Source organism: Geospiza fortis, unplaced genomic scaffold, assembly GCF_000277835.1.
Source record: "Geospiza fortis unplaced genomic scaffold, GeoFor_1.0 scaffold173, whole genome shotgun sequence".
NCBI classification, from domain to species: Eukaryota; Metazoa; Chordata; class Aves; order Passeriformes; family Thraupidae; genus Geospiza; species Geospiza fortis.
This window is the reverse complement of record NW_005054334.1, coordinates 5,543,492-5,558,133: the sequence shown is the minus strand read 5'-3', so window position 1 is coordinate 5,558,133 and position 14,642 is coordinate 5,543,492. Positions and strand designations below refer to the sequence as shown.

Genomic DNA, 14,642 nt, shown 5'->3' with positions numbered 1-14,642 from the left:
GGCGGGGGAGACACCGCCGAGGGAGAGCCAGCTCTGAGCCAGCTCCTCTTTGCTCTCTGCCCAGATGCTCTCTCGGGCCAAGCCGGCCGTAGGGGGTACCCCGCCGCCGGGAGACAGGCGGAGGAAGAAAGGAAAGGAGGTGCCACAGTTGGAAGAACTCTTAGCCCAGAGGGACTTCACCGGCGCGATCGCCTTGCTGGAGGTGACGGGATCCCCTCGGGAGAGCGGTATCGTCGCTGCCAGCCCTGTGCCCTCAAGGCTGCGGGGCGAGAGCATCCCTTCCCCTGCCTTGTGACCCTCTCGCCCCCTTGGGGGCCTGGAGCGGCATCTGTTGCTCCCCGCTTCACAGAGCCGGCTTTGGCCTGTGAGGGCTGCCTGCTGCTGCCCTTGGAAATGTGAAAGCAGCTCCACCCCAGCAGCATCCACAGCTGTCAAACCATCCGCAATATTTGATAGCCTAGTATTGCTTTGGTTATCTGTGGGGCTTTAGAAACTCTGGCAGCTGACAAAATTCTTATATTCTTTATTCTCTGCAAAGTTTAAACAGCACGTGGGTGAGGAGGAGGAGGAAGATGGCAACCTTTGGATTGGATACTGTGCATTTCATTTGGGTGACTACAAGAGAGCTCTGGAGGTAAGGTGGGCAAATCCTGCTTCCCGAGCTTGGAAATTGGGATTTTATGATAAAGCGACAGGAGGAAGATGGTCTGTAATAGGGAACAGCCCTGCTAGCCAGTTAAGGTACAAATGTACAGTAATAAGGCAGATGCTCTGGGAAGCAGTTTGGATTGGGGGGAAAGTGGTATTTTGCCTATGAAAGTAGAATTTGTTAAATATTATGTACTGACTTATTTCATACTAGGGTTAGTGGCTTAATTTGTTCTGTTGGATGTCATTGTTCATGTCCTAAATCCATCATTCCGTTTTTGCAGCTAGGTTTCCACAGTTTCATTTTTCAGGTTTAATAATATTTCTGTCTTCACTGTGTAGCTTATCTGTGATAGGTATGAAAAAATTCTTTCTTTAGAGGTTGATGCCCCTGACTATTTAATGTACTTTATTGGTCTTCTTTGCATTTTCTTGTATTAGGTAATTCAATTAAATGAGGCGATCTTTTTTTCTAAAAGCTTTAAGTCACTAAAATATATGGTAATTGTTCAAATATGTACATTTTAATGTTTGCCTCTTACAGTTCTGTTGTGTCCCTTCACTGTGAAGTGTAACTGAAGTATAGCTGGTTTTGCAGTCTTTGAAATTGCTTTCCCCAGAATCAATATTAAAAACAGATGTTAATTTAAAGTATTAACAAAAGATAATAAAAAGAAAAGAAATAGATTTTAGAACAATGATGATATTTTCTCTCTTAGATAAATGGTCACATGCACAAGATGCATAGATGAGGTGAAAACTCTAAAGCTTCTAGGTAAGAAAGGCACAAGGCACTCTGCCCTTTAAAAAATTGAAGAGAAAAATATTTGTTGGAGATATTAGAAATGCTCAGTGAATCAAATGGATGGTAAACACAGTATAGAAATAGTGCAGGACATCACAGTAAATTAATATTCATGTTTAGACTTGTGGAATTTAGATATTATGAATACAACAATCAGTTGCTGTTGTTAATTTACATCTAGGTATTAGGTGTTAATAGGGAGTGCAAGTTTTAAAAAGGAAAAAATATTCATATACAGAGGAAAAATAACTTGCAATTTCTTTGAAATAAGAAACAATTTGAAAACTAATTTGAAATGAATTCTGTTTTTTTTAAATACCCAGTAGATGCTTTTATAGCCAGAGTAGATTTTACATGTTTCCTTCAATGAAAAGACTACAGTTTTTTTTAAATTTTTCCTAATTAGTTTTTGCATGTGGTGTTTGATTCACCACTAGGTGATGCTCTTGATTCAGGCTTTTAAACACTGCAACATAGCCTTCTTTTTCCTGGTTATCTGCCCAAGAGGGAAAATAAAAGGTTTGTATGAGCAATTTGTGGTTTGATTGATTGTGTATGTTTTAAATGAGAGATTACAGGGCTTGTCTTCCCGGATTTAATACTGGGTTTTTTTGCACAGTGATAAGTCCTGATAGCTTTGTCATTTTGTGGTGGCATGTGGGAAATGAGCCTGTGCATCTCAACCTAGTTTCTTCGGGGGCAGAACACTCTAGTTTTAATTTCTATGACTGTAGGTCTCATTCCACCGTGGAGGCTGAACTGCCTTTTAGTTATCAAATTCCATGTTGAAGTGTAAAATGCTGTTATCTCATCTGCTATGTTCCAGAGGTGTTGCTGTATTCTCAAGGACAAATTCCTTGATCATCTAGATCCTTGAGATCTTGGAGCACTCTTTGGGGAATGCCAAAACCACTGTAAATAAAATACTATGGGTCGAAGGTTCTGCTGAATTATCCAGAATGACGTTGCACATAACCTAAATGATTCACACTGCTATGTGTTCCTGCAAGTGACAACACATAGTATGTGTCACTGTGTAACAGTTCATGGTCCATGTACCTGATGAGAGTCTTCAGAAATCACACTGTTCCATGCTTTTATTAATGATGATACTTTCATAGTAAGCCAGGTGTGTTGGTTGCATAGCAACTTTTGGAGAAGCTTGGGAGCTGTGGTGAGATGGCCGTCATGCACCACCAGGAGAATCAGGGAAGAAGTGAAAAACACACAGATGTCCATTCCAGCTCCAGGAATATCTTCAGAGAATGACAACAAAATATCTATCACATTCATGTGAGAGAATTCATATTCTCTTATCACAGGCACACCAACAACAGTGAAGTGTCCTCCAGGTAGGGCACTAACCTCAACCTCTCTGGGGTCATACTTTCCCATTCTTAATAGCAGATGCCTTCCTCAAAGGTTATGCCACTGCCACTGGTCTGGTGGGATCATCCCAACTGCTGTACCCCAGTTTACAAATGGTATTGCAATGGGCTTGACTCTTCCAGCAGCGATGGTGCAGTTCTTCCTGGGGGACTGACTAGCTTCCTTCATGGACAAACTTATTTTTACTGAGTAGCTCATGTCTTCCTGGCATCATGTGGCAACCAGAGCTTCCCTAGTATTTGGTAACATCTGATTAGTTTTCTGGAATCTTCTGCATCTAGTGTCCATAATGGGAAAAAACCCATCTCTCTTTCTGCAGCAGCTGCCACTCGTTCATGGCTCTAATCTTAAATCTTCTGAAAAATTTCCCAGTCTCACCCAAGTATCAGAACAAGAGCATCAGGCCAATTATTCTGTTTCTGAGCTGCCTGGTCTTATAAATTGAATCAGCTGGGGCCTTAAGAAAGTGATGGTTAATTAATTTTTTTAATATCTGTATCTACATCTATATCTATACGTATATTTTAAAAAATTTATGAGACAAATTGGCATGGGCAGCTGCTTTTCTTGGTTGGATTCAAGAACAAGTTTCACACTTGCAGTCTGTACCCTCTGCTTCTAGGCACACATGGTGCAGCTTCTGGACATGCTAATGCCTTTTTGGTTGATCAACTGCACACATGAGAGCAAAGAATGATCCCTGGGCCACAGTCTTCATTGCATTGTTTCTGTCAAAATCCTACAACCAGCCAGCAACAGTCTCTCCAATCTGCCACCTGGCAGACAAGTTCTTCACTGATCACCACTTCACTGATCAGGACCTCCTGCCAGCTTGGCTCAGGATAATTTTAGTCAAATCGTAAGTCATGGAAGGACCATGGCTGTACTAGGGTAATTGTTCATCCATGGGTAGCATCTGGTCATGCTTGAGTAATTAATTCTGTGAGAAGTGTGAGAATACAGGTACACTCCAGTTCCTGATAGCTGAAGACAAAGTGAAAACTGGATTTTTTTAGCTCTGGGAGTTCTCTAGGCCTCTCTGTGATGTCTGTAGCCAGGTTACAATAAGTATCTCTTTGAGCACATGTCGAGCAGCCATATATGTTGGCTTGTTTATTGGCTCTTCAGCATCCATGTTTATGGGCTTGAAGAATCCAGACATGTAATAAGGTCATTAAGCTGGCCCTCCACATGGTCAGTACATGTCCATAGTTGTGGACAATTGACCTGGCAGCCTGCTTTTGAGGAAAACTGCATGTGTCTAGTGATAGAGGTATGAGGAGGAGGACAGTAAAATAGCAAGGAGTTGTTAATGCTGCTGGATGGCAAAAGCATGCCACAGGTTGACTCTTAGGACAGGTTTGAGAGTATTTAGTTTGTTTGGGTTTGTTGGTTTATTTAGAAAGGAGGGGGAAAAGTTCTTGTGAAGTAGTCTTTGAGAGACTGATGTTGAATGGCTTTCAGTGAGGAAAGGGGCAACAGCACAAAGTCCAGACACATGGCCCAGAACTACAGGATAAGGAGCTCTATTAGTCCTAATTTTTATTTAATGTTTCCATAGATTCACATTGGTACTGCTAGAACACTCTTTATATATTGCTCACTTTGAATGGCCAGGCCAGAACATGACTTGTGTTTGTGCACTTTGTCTTTTCTAATTAATCTGCCTGAAGCCCTAGTCAAGAGAGACCTTTGGGTGCATTTAATCTGAGTGAATTTTGAAAGATTCCAGATGGTCCCAATAAACAGCAGTGGCCTATATCTCAGAGCTCCTTGACAGGCCTACATCAAGATTAAACTGACCTCAGTAGGAAAGGTTGGCCTCTATGTAAATGTTTTATTTTTAAAAATATTGATTATTGAATTATTGAATAATTTAATTATTGTGTTTATGATGTTTATATTTTTATATTTATTTATTGCAAATATTCTTGGGCAGCTAGTCTCTGAAATACTAGCAAGACTGAGCTGGCTTTTAAGGTGCTCCTTACGAGTATCTTTTCTGTTTCAGAGTGCAGTTTACTTTTATTTGGCAACAAAAAAAAATTATTTATGTTTGCAAACTTTAAACTTTATTGTTGTCAGCATGTTTGTGTTGCTGGGATTTGCTGTCCTTTGGGCATGGCTTATTTTATCTCATTCTGTATATATATCGCTGTCCTTTTCCCCAGAGGTAAGCACAGAGGCTCAATCTGCTAAACTGTCCCTAGATAGAGGGAGCTTCCAATTCATGTTTGGGGAACAAGTAGAGAGTCAAGGGGTTGTTTTGCTGGGAGGGATGGGTGGCTTGCAGTGATCTGGACTACATGGATGACATTCCTTCAGCAGGTCTGGTAAGAACCTTGCATGACCCTGTCTGCTTTGCCTTATGCTTCCTGCCTCCATGGTTGGATGAAGAGCAGGAGCACCAGCAGCAGGCACTTCCATTGGGATGGTCCTTCCTAGGAATCTATCAGAACTGTGACACAGAAAAAAAATGGCTTTTAGAGATCTCCATGCCTTTGTTTTAGTACCTGTTGTTACTCTGAGAAAAGATGCTTATCTTCAGAAATAGAATTGTTTAGTGGCTGTGAAGTTTTTTTGTTTGAAAGAAGTAGATTGGAAGATTGATCTGTTAAGTTTTTGCTGTTACACAAATAACAAGAAATGAAGAAGTTTGTGTGACAGAATTAAAGGATATGCAATTAATATGGATGTGTAAGAAATATCAGAATATGCTATCTAGAGCCTTTCTATAGTTGTTGGCTGTAAATCTTAAAATAGGAAATGGTAAAGTTAGGAACAGGTTATTAATATTTATTACAGATTACTAATCTTCATCTATAAGGAGATCTTGAATTTGCTCAATACCAATTTATAGGCTTGCATTTTAATGCAGTGGTCTCCAAACAATTTTGCTGTACCCCTATTAGTAAAAAATGTTTGAGTACACACCCCCAATGTATATACATACATCTATACATTTATAAATTATATGCATGTACCACTGTACTAATACATAATTATAAAATATACACAAAAATAGGAACTAAAAAAAGGATGTGATAAAATTAAACACAATTTAAAAATACTTATTTTAGTTATTAGTAGTACAAGAAATATTTTCTTTCTGCACTTGATGTTATTATATTACATAACCTCAGACTTAACACACACTTCCACAGGTTTAGTATACACTAACAGGTTTACAAAAACACATTTAACACTTGCTCCAGTAAGTATTCACAAAGAGATTTCCCTGGTGATTATGGCTCCCAGGCTTTGACTGGAGGAGAACTTAGGAAAGCAACAGAAGTTAGTTATATTGATGCTTTTATAGCTTACATATTGGGGCCTATATATGTAAATAATATTTTTATTATAATATATTTACAATATAAATATGTTTTATATCTCTGTAACTTCAATATTGACAGAAATCTTGCTTATATGTGGTGATTTATGGCACTGTTTGTCCCTGTGGTCTGTTATATTGTTGTAAACAAAAAAGTAGGGACATAGCTTAAAATCACAGTTTTGTTGTAAGGACTGCAGTGAACTTCAGAATAAATTGTTTGATCTCAGTAATTTAATGATACATTGTAAAATTGTGGAAGAAAGAATTATATTTAATACAAGTATGTGCTATTACACGTTTTTTCAAAATCAACCCTCTCTTCTGTTACAGGAATATGAGGCTTTAACCAAGCAAGCAACTTGCAAACCAGATGTTTGGGTGAACCTTGCCTGTACTTACTTCTTTCTGGGGATGTACACGCAAGCAGAACAAGCAGCCTTGAAAGGTGAGGTGTATGGTTGGAAAAGACTGCTTATTGATTTGAACACTTAAAGTAATTTCCAAACAAAATATGCAATAAAGTGCAATAAAGGATACTTTAGAGCAAAGGTTTTTTTTGGGGGGGGGTTGTTTGGGGATTGCTTAATTTTAACTTTCATTTAATGGGAGAATTATGATGCATTTTCCTTCCTAAAAATACCTTGGGCATGTGGAACAGCTGGAACTAAAAGAAGCCTCTGGAAAATAATTTCTCTCATTAATTTCTAAACGCAAAACCCAGCATATGCCAACCAGCAATAAAAGGTTACTTTTCTTTTGACTGATTCTGTGTCCCTGAGCCTGTGCAGATGAAGCAAATTAAGCCAGTGAAATTATAAAAAACTAAGCATCTGAGAGAACTAAGCATTCTCCCTGATGAAGACAAGAGCTGTGTTTATGTAGTTTGAGTGACTTAGTAGGTGGTCTTGTTGCCTTTTAAGTCTGATGTTAGGTATCTGATTCTTCAAGGCATGGAGTTCAATAGTCACATTATTAGAGTTCTACTTAAATCTGAACGTGTATGGGATCATTTAAAGAGGAGGAATGAAAATTAGATTCCAGGGCAATTTTTACTGCCTAAAAATGTTTCTGTAGTTTAATTTTGTTGCCCATCACTTTTTTATGTATCTTAGTGATTTACATTGTTTTCTATAACCATAATATCTCAGTGCTTTTTAAGTATAATTAATAGTAGTGATATCCCACTCAACTTCTGACTCTTGCCTTCTTAGGATAAAACTCTTATTGAAGGATGGGTTTTCTCCTTTCTTTCATTAATCTTCTTGTCTTGGGCTGCAAAATAGCACAGGAAGAAAATAATAGTGTACTTTCTTCTGCTGTGAAAGAGTGCCTTCCAAAAGGACACCTTTGTAGCATTTTAAAAAATAATTAGGTTCTCATATCCCTTTAAAATCCTTAGAAAGATCATGCTGAGCTTGAATCCCACAACTATAAATTGATTTTTTAAAATTTTCAATTGTAAAAAAATCTCATGCAGAGCTTTGTGATCTGCATTGTTTAAGAGGTGTGCAAATTTCTAATATTCACAAATAATTTAATCTTTAATGTACCACAAATTTGAGCTTTGGAGATTGCAACCTAGAACTTGAAGTGAATCGAAAAGTAAATGGGCAATAGAGCTTTGAGGTGTCACTGTGACCTAAAGCATGGGGGAAGCAAGCAGCTGCATCCTGTACCAGTTGGAGCCATTGTCATCAGCTTCACATCTTGTGAGTTACAGCAGTCCATTCTAGAGATGACATATAGACAGCTGGTATGCACATTTATTAACTGTGAGCTGCAAGGAAGGGAAGGTTGGTGTTTGTCATGCCCCTTCAGATTAGTTAGTAATGGTGAGTGGCAGAGCAAGGGGTGCAGTTAGTGGTGCTTGAGTGCTGGAGGCAAGAGTGGGTGTATTAAGAAAGCAAGAGCAGGAGGGAGGGAACAGAAAATAATGAAGTGGTCACATTAGTTCAGTTCCTGATCAGTTCTTGATTTTACATAATTGTTTAAGAAGGACAGCATGCCAGTTCTTATAATGAGGTGCCAGACCTTTGTTGTGAGTACTGTAATCCTGGTGATTTCTGGCTGCTTAAGTTTGGTGGGGAAGCAGTTGCAGCTGAGGATTTGTAATGCTTGTCCTTTCTCCAATGAAAGCTTGCAAGTGTGGTATAATCCCCTTTCAATCTTTCTTATATTGAGTTTAAACCTTTTTATTTTTACTTAAGTCAGATCTTCTTTTAGGTTTTTTTAAACAATTTGGGATTGCATCAGTGGTGTCTGTTTGCAATATGGTGTTGACAGCTGAGGCCATATCATCTTGTGCTCTTTTCCACAGTTTTGCAAAGACCTTGAAGAAAAATAAAAATACTTCCTTTGAGGAGGAAAAGTCTTTAGAAGAACACCATTTATCTAATACTGCCTTGAATACCACTGAAAAAATGATACGTAGTGTTAACATTAGGCTCTTTACCATTGCTATTTTGGGATTATTTTGCCTGAATTCTTGAATAGTGCATGCTGTTTATTGCTGCAGTTATGCTAAACCCCTGAAAGTAGCATACTGCTAAAACAAATTAAGGAGAACTAATTTAGTTTCAGGTATAGTTCTAAATTTCTACAGTGACAGAATCTCTGTGTGAAAGGGAGTATAAATATCAGCTAGCTTTCTGGAATAGGTTTTCCACACAAACATGTAAATATCTGGAAATCAAATCAAGTTCTTTCTTGCCATATACTGTTGTTGCTTAAGGAAATTGTTGTTAACCATCATTCCATTAATGAGGAAAAATTTGCAGGATACTTAAAATTTAGAAAACTATCATTAAAAGCCATGAGGTAATTAATGTATTCATACATAATCTCTTGTGGAGCAAGTTTTATCTTTATTTTATAATAGACGTGAATTAATCTCTTAGCTTATTGTTACTTAATTCAAACTTCATGGAATAGAGGGGATAGGGAGGTTATTAAGGACTGCTGGCACAGCTTCACCAAGGGCAGGTTCTGCCTGACCAACTTAGTGGCTTTCTATGATGGAGTGACTCCATCAGTGGGCAAGGGAAGGGGCTATTGATGTCATTTATCTGGACTTCTGTAAAGCTTTTGACATGGTTCTTCACAAAATTCTTCTCTCAAAATTATATAGATATGGATTTGATGGGTAGACTGTTAGGTGGATTAGGAATTGGTCAGACAGTCAGATCCAGAGGGTAGTGATCAACAGCTCAGAGGCCCAGCGGGTATCAGTGACCAGTGGTGTCCCTCAGGGGTCTGTTCTGGGACCAGAGTTATTTAATGTCTTCATTAATGACACAGGTGAAGGGATCAAGTGCACCTTCAGCACGTTTGCAGATAACACCAAGCTGATTGGTGCTCTTCACTCACCTGAAGGATGGGATGCCAGCCATAGGGATCTGAACAGGCTTGAGAGATTGATCTGTGAGAACCTCAAGAAGTTCAGCACGACCGAGTGCAAGGTGCTGCACCTGGGTTGGGGCAACCCCCGGTATCAACACCAGTTGGGGGATGAAGGAATCAAATCAAGGGCAGCCTTGCCAAGAAGGATTTGGGAGTGCAGGTGGACAAGAGGCTGGACACACCCCAGCAATGTGCACTCAGCCCAGACAGCCAGTTGTATCCTGGGCTGCATCCAAAGGAGCGTGGGCAGCAGGATGAAGGAGGGGATTCTGCCTCTTTGCTTTGCACTGGTGAGACCCCCACCTGCAGTGCTGCATCCAGCTCTGGGGTCCCCAGCATAGGAAGGACATGGAGCTGCTGGAGCGAGTCCAGAGTAGGCCACCAAAATGACGAGGGGGATGGAACACCTTTCCTACAAGGAAAGGCAAAGAGAATTGGATTTTTCAGCTTGGAGAACAAAAGGGTTCAGGGAGACCTCATTGAGGCTTTCCAGTACCTAGACAGGACTTAAAAGAGAGCTGAACACAAGCATCTAGTGATACGACAAGGAGGAATGGCTTTTATGAAATTAATGAAAGAGAGTAGGTTTAGATTAGATACAAGGAAGAAATTCTTTACTGTGAAGGTGGTGAGGAGTTGCCCAGAGGAGTTCTATCCCTGGAAGTGTTCAAAGCCAGGCTGAACAGGGCATTGAGCGACCTGGTCTAGTGGAAGGTATTCGTGGCTACAGCAGGGGAGTTGGAATTAGAAATCTTTAAGGTCCCTTCCAATCTAAGCCGTTCTATGATCCTCTCAGGAAAGAATAAGACTGAGTATCAAAAGTCATATAAAAAAGAATTACTGGAAACAAAACATAAGAAGTAGAACAAAAAGGCAATAAAGAAAAATCCCTCCTTGAAGGTTTTTCATTACAATTATATTTTACCTCTAGGCTTTCTTTCAAAATCCTGTCAGGTATTTCTGGCTTCTCCTTTTCCCTTCTTGTCCACTCACATTGCAGTTACTAATGTTCCTGGTTCTGAGGTGAAGGTAGAGTTACTTCCAAGTCAGCTACTGTTGTTTTGTAGTCATCCCATAGTGAAGCTGTCAAGTGATGCTTTGCCGACTCCTTTTGCATCTGTGTTCTCATGCATTGGCTGAACATATATTTTCTGTGCTCTGAGTAGCCAATCTTGTCTTGAGAGAATGAGGCTTAAACTATTGATCTCAATTAAGTCTATAATAATAACAACAAATTATTATTTTTTTATTATACAAACTAATACTCTTATGTTGCATTTACAGTTCTTTGCTTTGCAAAGGCCCACGAACAGAAACTCAGCCTGGCACACTTGGACTGTGATCCTGACAACTGATCCAAGTGTTTAGAAGCCAGCATAGTGCTTGCAGAAGCTGTTGGCTTGCACTAAGAAAGAAACTAAGAACTAAAGCATAAGAACTAAAATGGTTCTTTTAAACCACAAAATGTGCACGTAATTGGAGCTACAGTTAAGTCTGTTATGAAAAACAGTCTTTTCAGGATAAATGTAATCTTAGAATTAAATTTAAGATCCATACACAGACAGGGTTGTATTGCTGAACCATTCATTAAAGTTGGGGTTTTTTTTCATCCCTTCCAATTTTTGATGGGAAAAGCTTTGTAATTACTTTGCTTATTCACATCTCTGCATATGTCAGATCTGAATGTGGTTTAACTAAACAGAGAACTCATTTTACAGCCCATATTGAAACAAGCAATATTGTACAAAAGCCAAACAGAGATGGGTTAGTAAGAACAATGACCTTTTCCAAACCGGTTTTTCTTATTTGTGAAATAATGTTTTTCAGGTGTGAAATAGTTGTCACCAGTGAAAATATTCAGTTACAAGCAGGCACAGAACAGTTACTGGGTTTTCCTTTTCTTATGATTGCATGTTCAGCTACATGAATTTTTATCTGCTTTGTTGCTTGTACTCTCTGTCTTGAGAACAGTAGTTATTTATGGTGCATTTTCGCTGAGGTTTTGAACCAGCCATTTCATACATGGAACTTTCAAAGTGCACAAGTGAAAATATCACATGTTTAAACTCTAAAAGGTACTAACCTTATTTTCCTGTTTTGATTTTTTAAGTATAGTGGAAGCTACAGCCCAGGAGTAATTAATTTGATGATCTTAAATTTACTTTGTGCTTAGTATGAGTGAAATTAAATGTGTGTGTATTGCACGTAACTGAACATAGCTGAACTGCCATTTAAGTTTTGTAGGAATGGGAAAATTTCAGTGAATATCCTCTGTAAATTTCATTCAGGAAAATTCTGAACAGTTGAGCTGTTCAAATGGGTGTAAGTGTAAACCTCACTGCTGGCCCATGGCTTTTTTTGAACATTTTTCCCATTCCCTTTCATTTTCCCCTCCACGAGTGAAACTTTGGTTTTGAGACGCAGAGGGCTTCATTCAGCTACTGTGCTCAGATGAGCATAGTGTTGTTTCTCAGGGACAAGGAAAATAAGATTTCCTCTGGTTGTGTTTTCTACTGTCAGGATGGAGCCTTCTAAGCCCTGCTCCATTCCTACCAGCTCCTGCTTGGTGTGTTTAACATGCATTTTATGCCTGTCGATGTGTGAAGGGCTGCTGAAGAATATGCATTATGTGCTAGATGGGATTTGTTAACGCTGGATGCATGACCAGCAGTGCCTCACACTCTTATGAGAGGGCACAAATTCCAGATTGTCCATTACTCTATTTCATCATCTTTTTAATGCCTGAGACATCAATATGGAGCTCACAAAGATCTGAGCTGCCATTTCTAGTAAGTTTGATGTTTTGTTTAATAACTAGTGAAGATGTCTTCAACAATGTCTTCATTCTTACTGTAATTGCTTATTATATTTTAACAAATACTTTAGTAGGTGCATGTCAGTGTCAGCATATAAAAATATACAGAACACTTGTAAGATCTATGACAGCTGTGACGCAAGTGCCTGGAAACACAGCACTGATCATAACAAAAATTCTGGCAAAGGAATATCAGTGTTTTTCATAGGTGGAAAGAGATAGATCTCATCTAGCTCCTTCAGTGCTTGAGTACAAGGCCAATACTAGACCTGAAGCAGGGTCCAGTTTGTTGCCATGCAGCATTATCATCATGTACATTATGATCCCAAGATTTCTTAGTACTGATTTTAAAAAAAAGGTCATTATCTTGAAAAAGTAGAACAAGGAAAGGAGATTGTGCTTCCTTGTAGTATTAATAGATCAGTGACAATGAAATTCAATAGCAGTAGAGAATAATAAAAAGCAAACTAATGTCCTTTAAATGTCCCTTAAAAATCATTGTCTCTGATGAGGCAGTTGTATCACTTCGTGCTCCAGTGATTGACAGCATCTTTATCCAATATTCATGACCCAGTTCTTTCTGAAAACTAATCTGACCTTGTTCATATGTTGCCTTGTCTTCCTTAAAGAATGCATTTGACACTGAGAGAAAAGAAACTGCTGATGTTGAATGTTTCCATATTCCTACTTACAGGGCTATATTTGCATTGGATTTTATTCAACTTATTTTAAAGAATATCAGATAGCTAGCATCATATAATATCTTATGAAGCAGGACACTTTTCCACCCTCCGTAGATCCATGCACACCATCAAAACTCAGATTTCATATTTCGCCTGTATTTAAGTGTTAAGCTGGAACATCAGCCCACGTTATTTTTGCCAAGTAAATAACAATTTTGATGTCAGATCAGATGCCAGGTTTGCAAGGGCAGCCTGCACTCAGTGGTTGACCAATGAAACAAAAATTCCTTGGTTTAGATTCTTGATAGTATTGCTTGCAAGTCACAAGTTTCACAGTGAAATTAATGCTAAAACACACTCAAAAGGGGAAAAAAAAGAGGAAAACCTACTCAAAAAAGGAACATTGGTGTCTTTACCCATGGTGTTGTGATTATACAATATGTTATTTTCAGTATAAATCCCACAGTCTGTCCTGCTTGTATTTTTGGAGTCTTTGATGACCAAATGTTTTGAATTGTGAAGGATGGTTGTGGTTGAAGCTTTTCACAAAAGCACATGTAGGGTTCATGGGCAACCCTTCTAAACTTTGATATAAAAACCTATCAATTAATGCTGGGGAACATGTAGAGTAAAGAGCATGCATTTAAATTAAGGTACTCTTCACTTTCTAACTCACAGGATGAAATATACATACTATCATGTCAGTTATACTACTACAACTGCCTATGCAGTATTTATTGTAGATCAGAAACTTTCTGTTATTTAATAAATAGCCTAATTCCCGCATATATCCTAGGCTGAAGACAATTTAGCTCCTCAACAACTTGATGCTCTGTTAGAACTATCTTAAAAGATGTTGTGGTCATGTGAGAGTGCTTTCATACCACCTTTGTATTTTGGTCTTCCATTCTAGTAGTTCGTTAAAGATACAATTAACTGTTCTAATTTTTCTAGAAACATGGTTGAATAACACAGCTTGCTAAGGAAAAAAGGGAAGAAACAGTTGCTGTACTTACAGAAGTAGGTGGGCAGCCTTGTGCTGCCAATCTTATCAGAATGGCCTGGGTTTTGGCGCTGTCCACAGTGTTACAAAGTTTACCTACTATGTGGAGAAAGAATAAGAAATCTGGAAATCTCTCCCTAAATTGCTTAAAAGATAAATTCCATCTTCGGGGGGTGGTGGGGAAGATGGATTGGTGGTTTGAGCCCTCTTTTATGGTTTTAGGATGTCAGAAGAATTACAGCCTTGTATTACAGGCTATTGCTGTGCTAACTCTGCACTTTTGTGGCCTTATAAACACAGTAAGTAATTCTGCTTTTTGTAAAGATTCCTTGTACACCCCTTCTGTGGAACATGCTTTGCCAGCTGGTTGGTCTGAGCAAGAATGAGAGTGCTCATTAGGCTAGGAAAAGTACAGGAAACAAGGGAAGGCTTTTTAGAAGATTGCTTGCAAAAGAAATGAATAGCTCTGTTTGACCAGGACATGTGTCGCTCTTGGTGAAGCAAAAGGCTCTAGTGACTTAAAACTCTACAGTTTACAATTTGTGTCATATGGAGTGAAATCA

At 38.8% G+C, this 14,642-nt stretch overlaps 1 protein-coding gene across 2 annotated transcripts in view; it reads left to right on the top strand.

Moving 5' to 3' along the window:
- Positions 1 to 64: 64 nt before the first annotated feature.
- Positions 65 to 14,642, top strand: part of TTC26 (tetratricopeptide repeat domain 26) — a 46,583-nt gene continuing 32,005 nt past the window's right edge. For both annotated transcript variants that reach the window (XM_031057797.1, XM_031057796.1), the window contains exons 1-3: positions 65 to 202; positions 539 to 634; positions 6,510 to 6,624. In XM_031057797.1, the coding sequence (XP_030913657.1) occupies positions 65 to 202; positions 539 to 634; positions 6,510 to 6,624 (349 nt within the window). The remainder of the gene's footprint in view (positions 203 to 538; positions 635 to 6,509; positions 6,625 to 14,642) is intronic.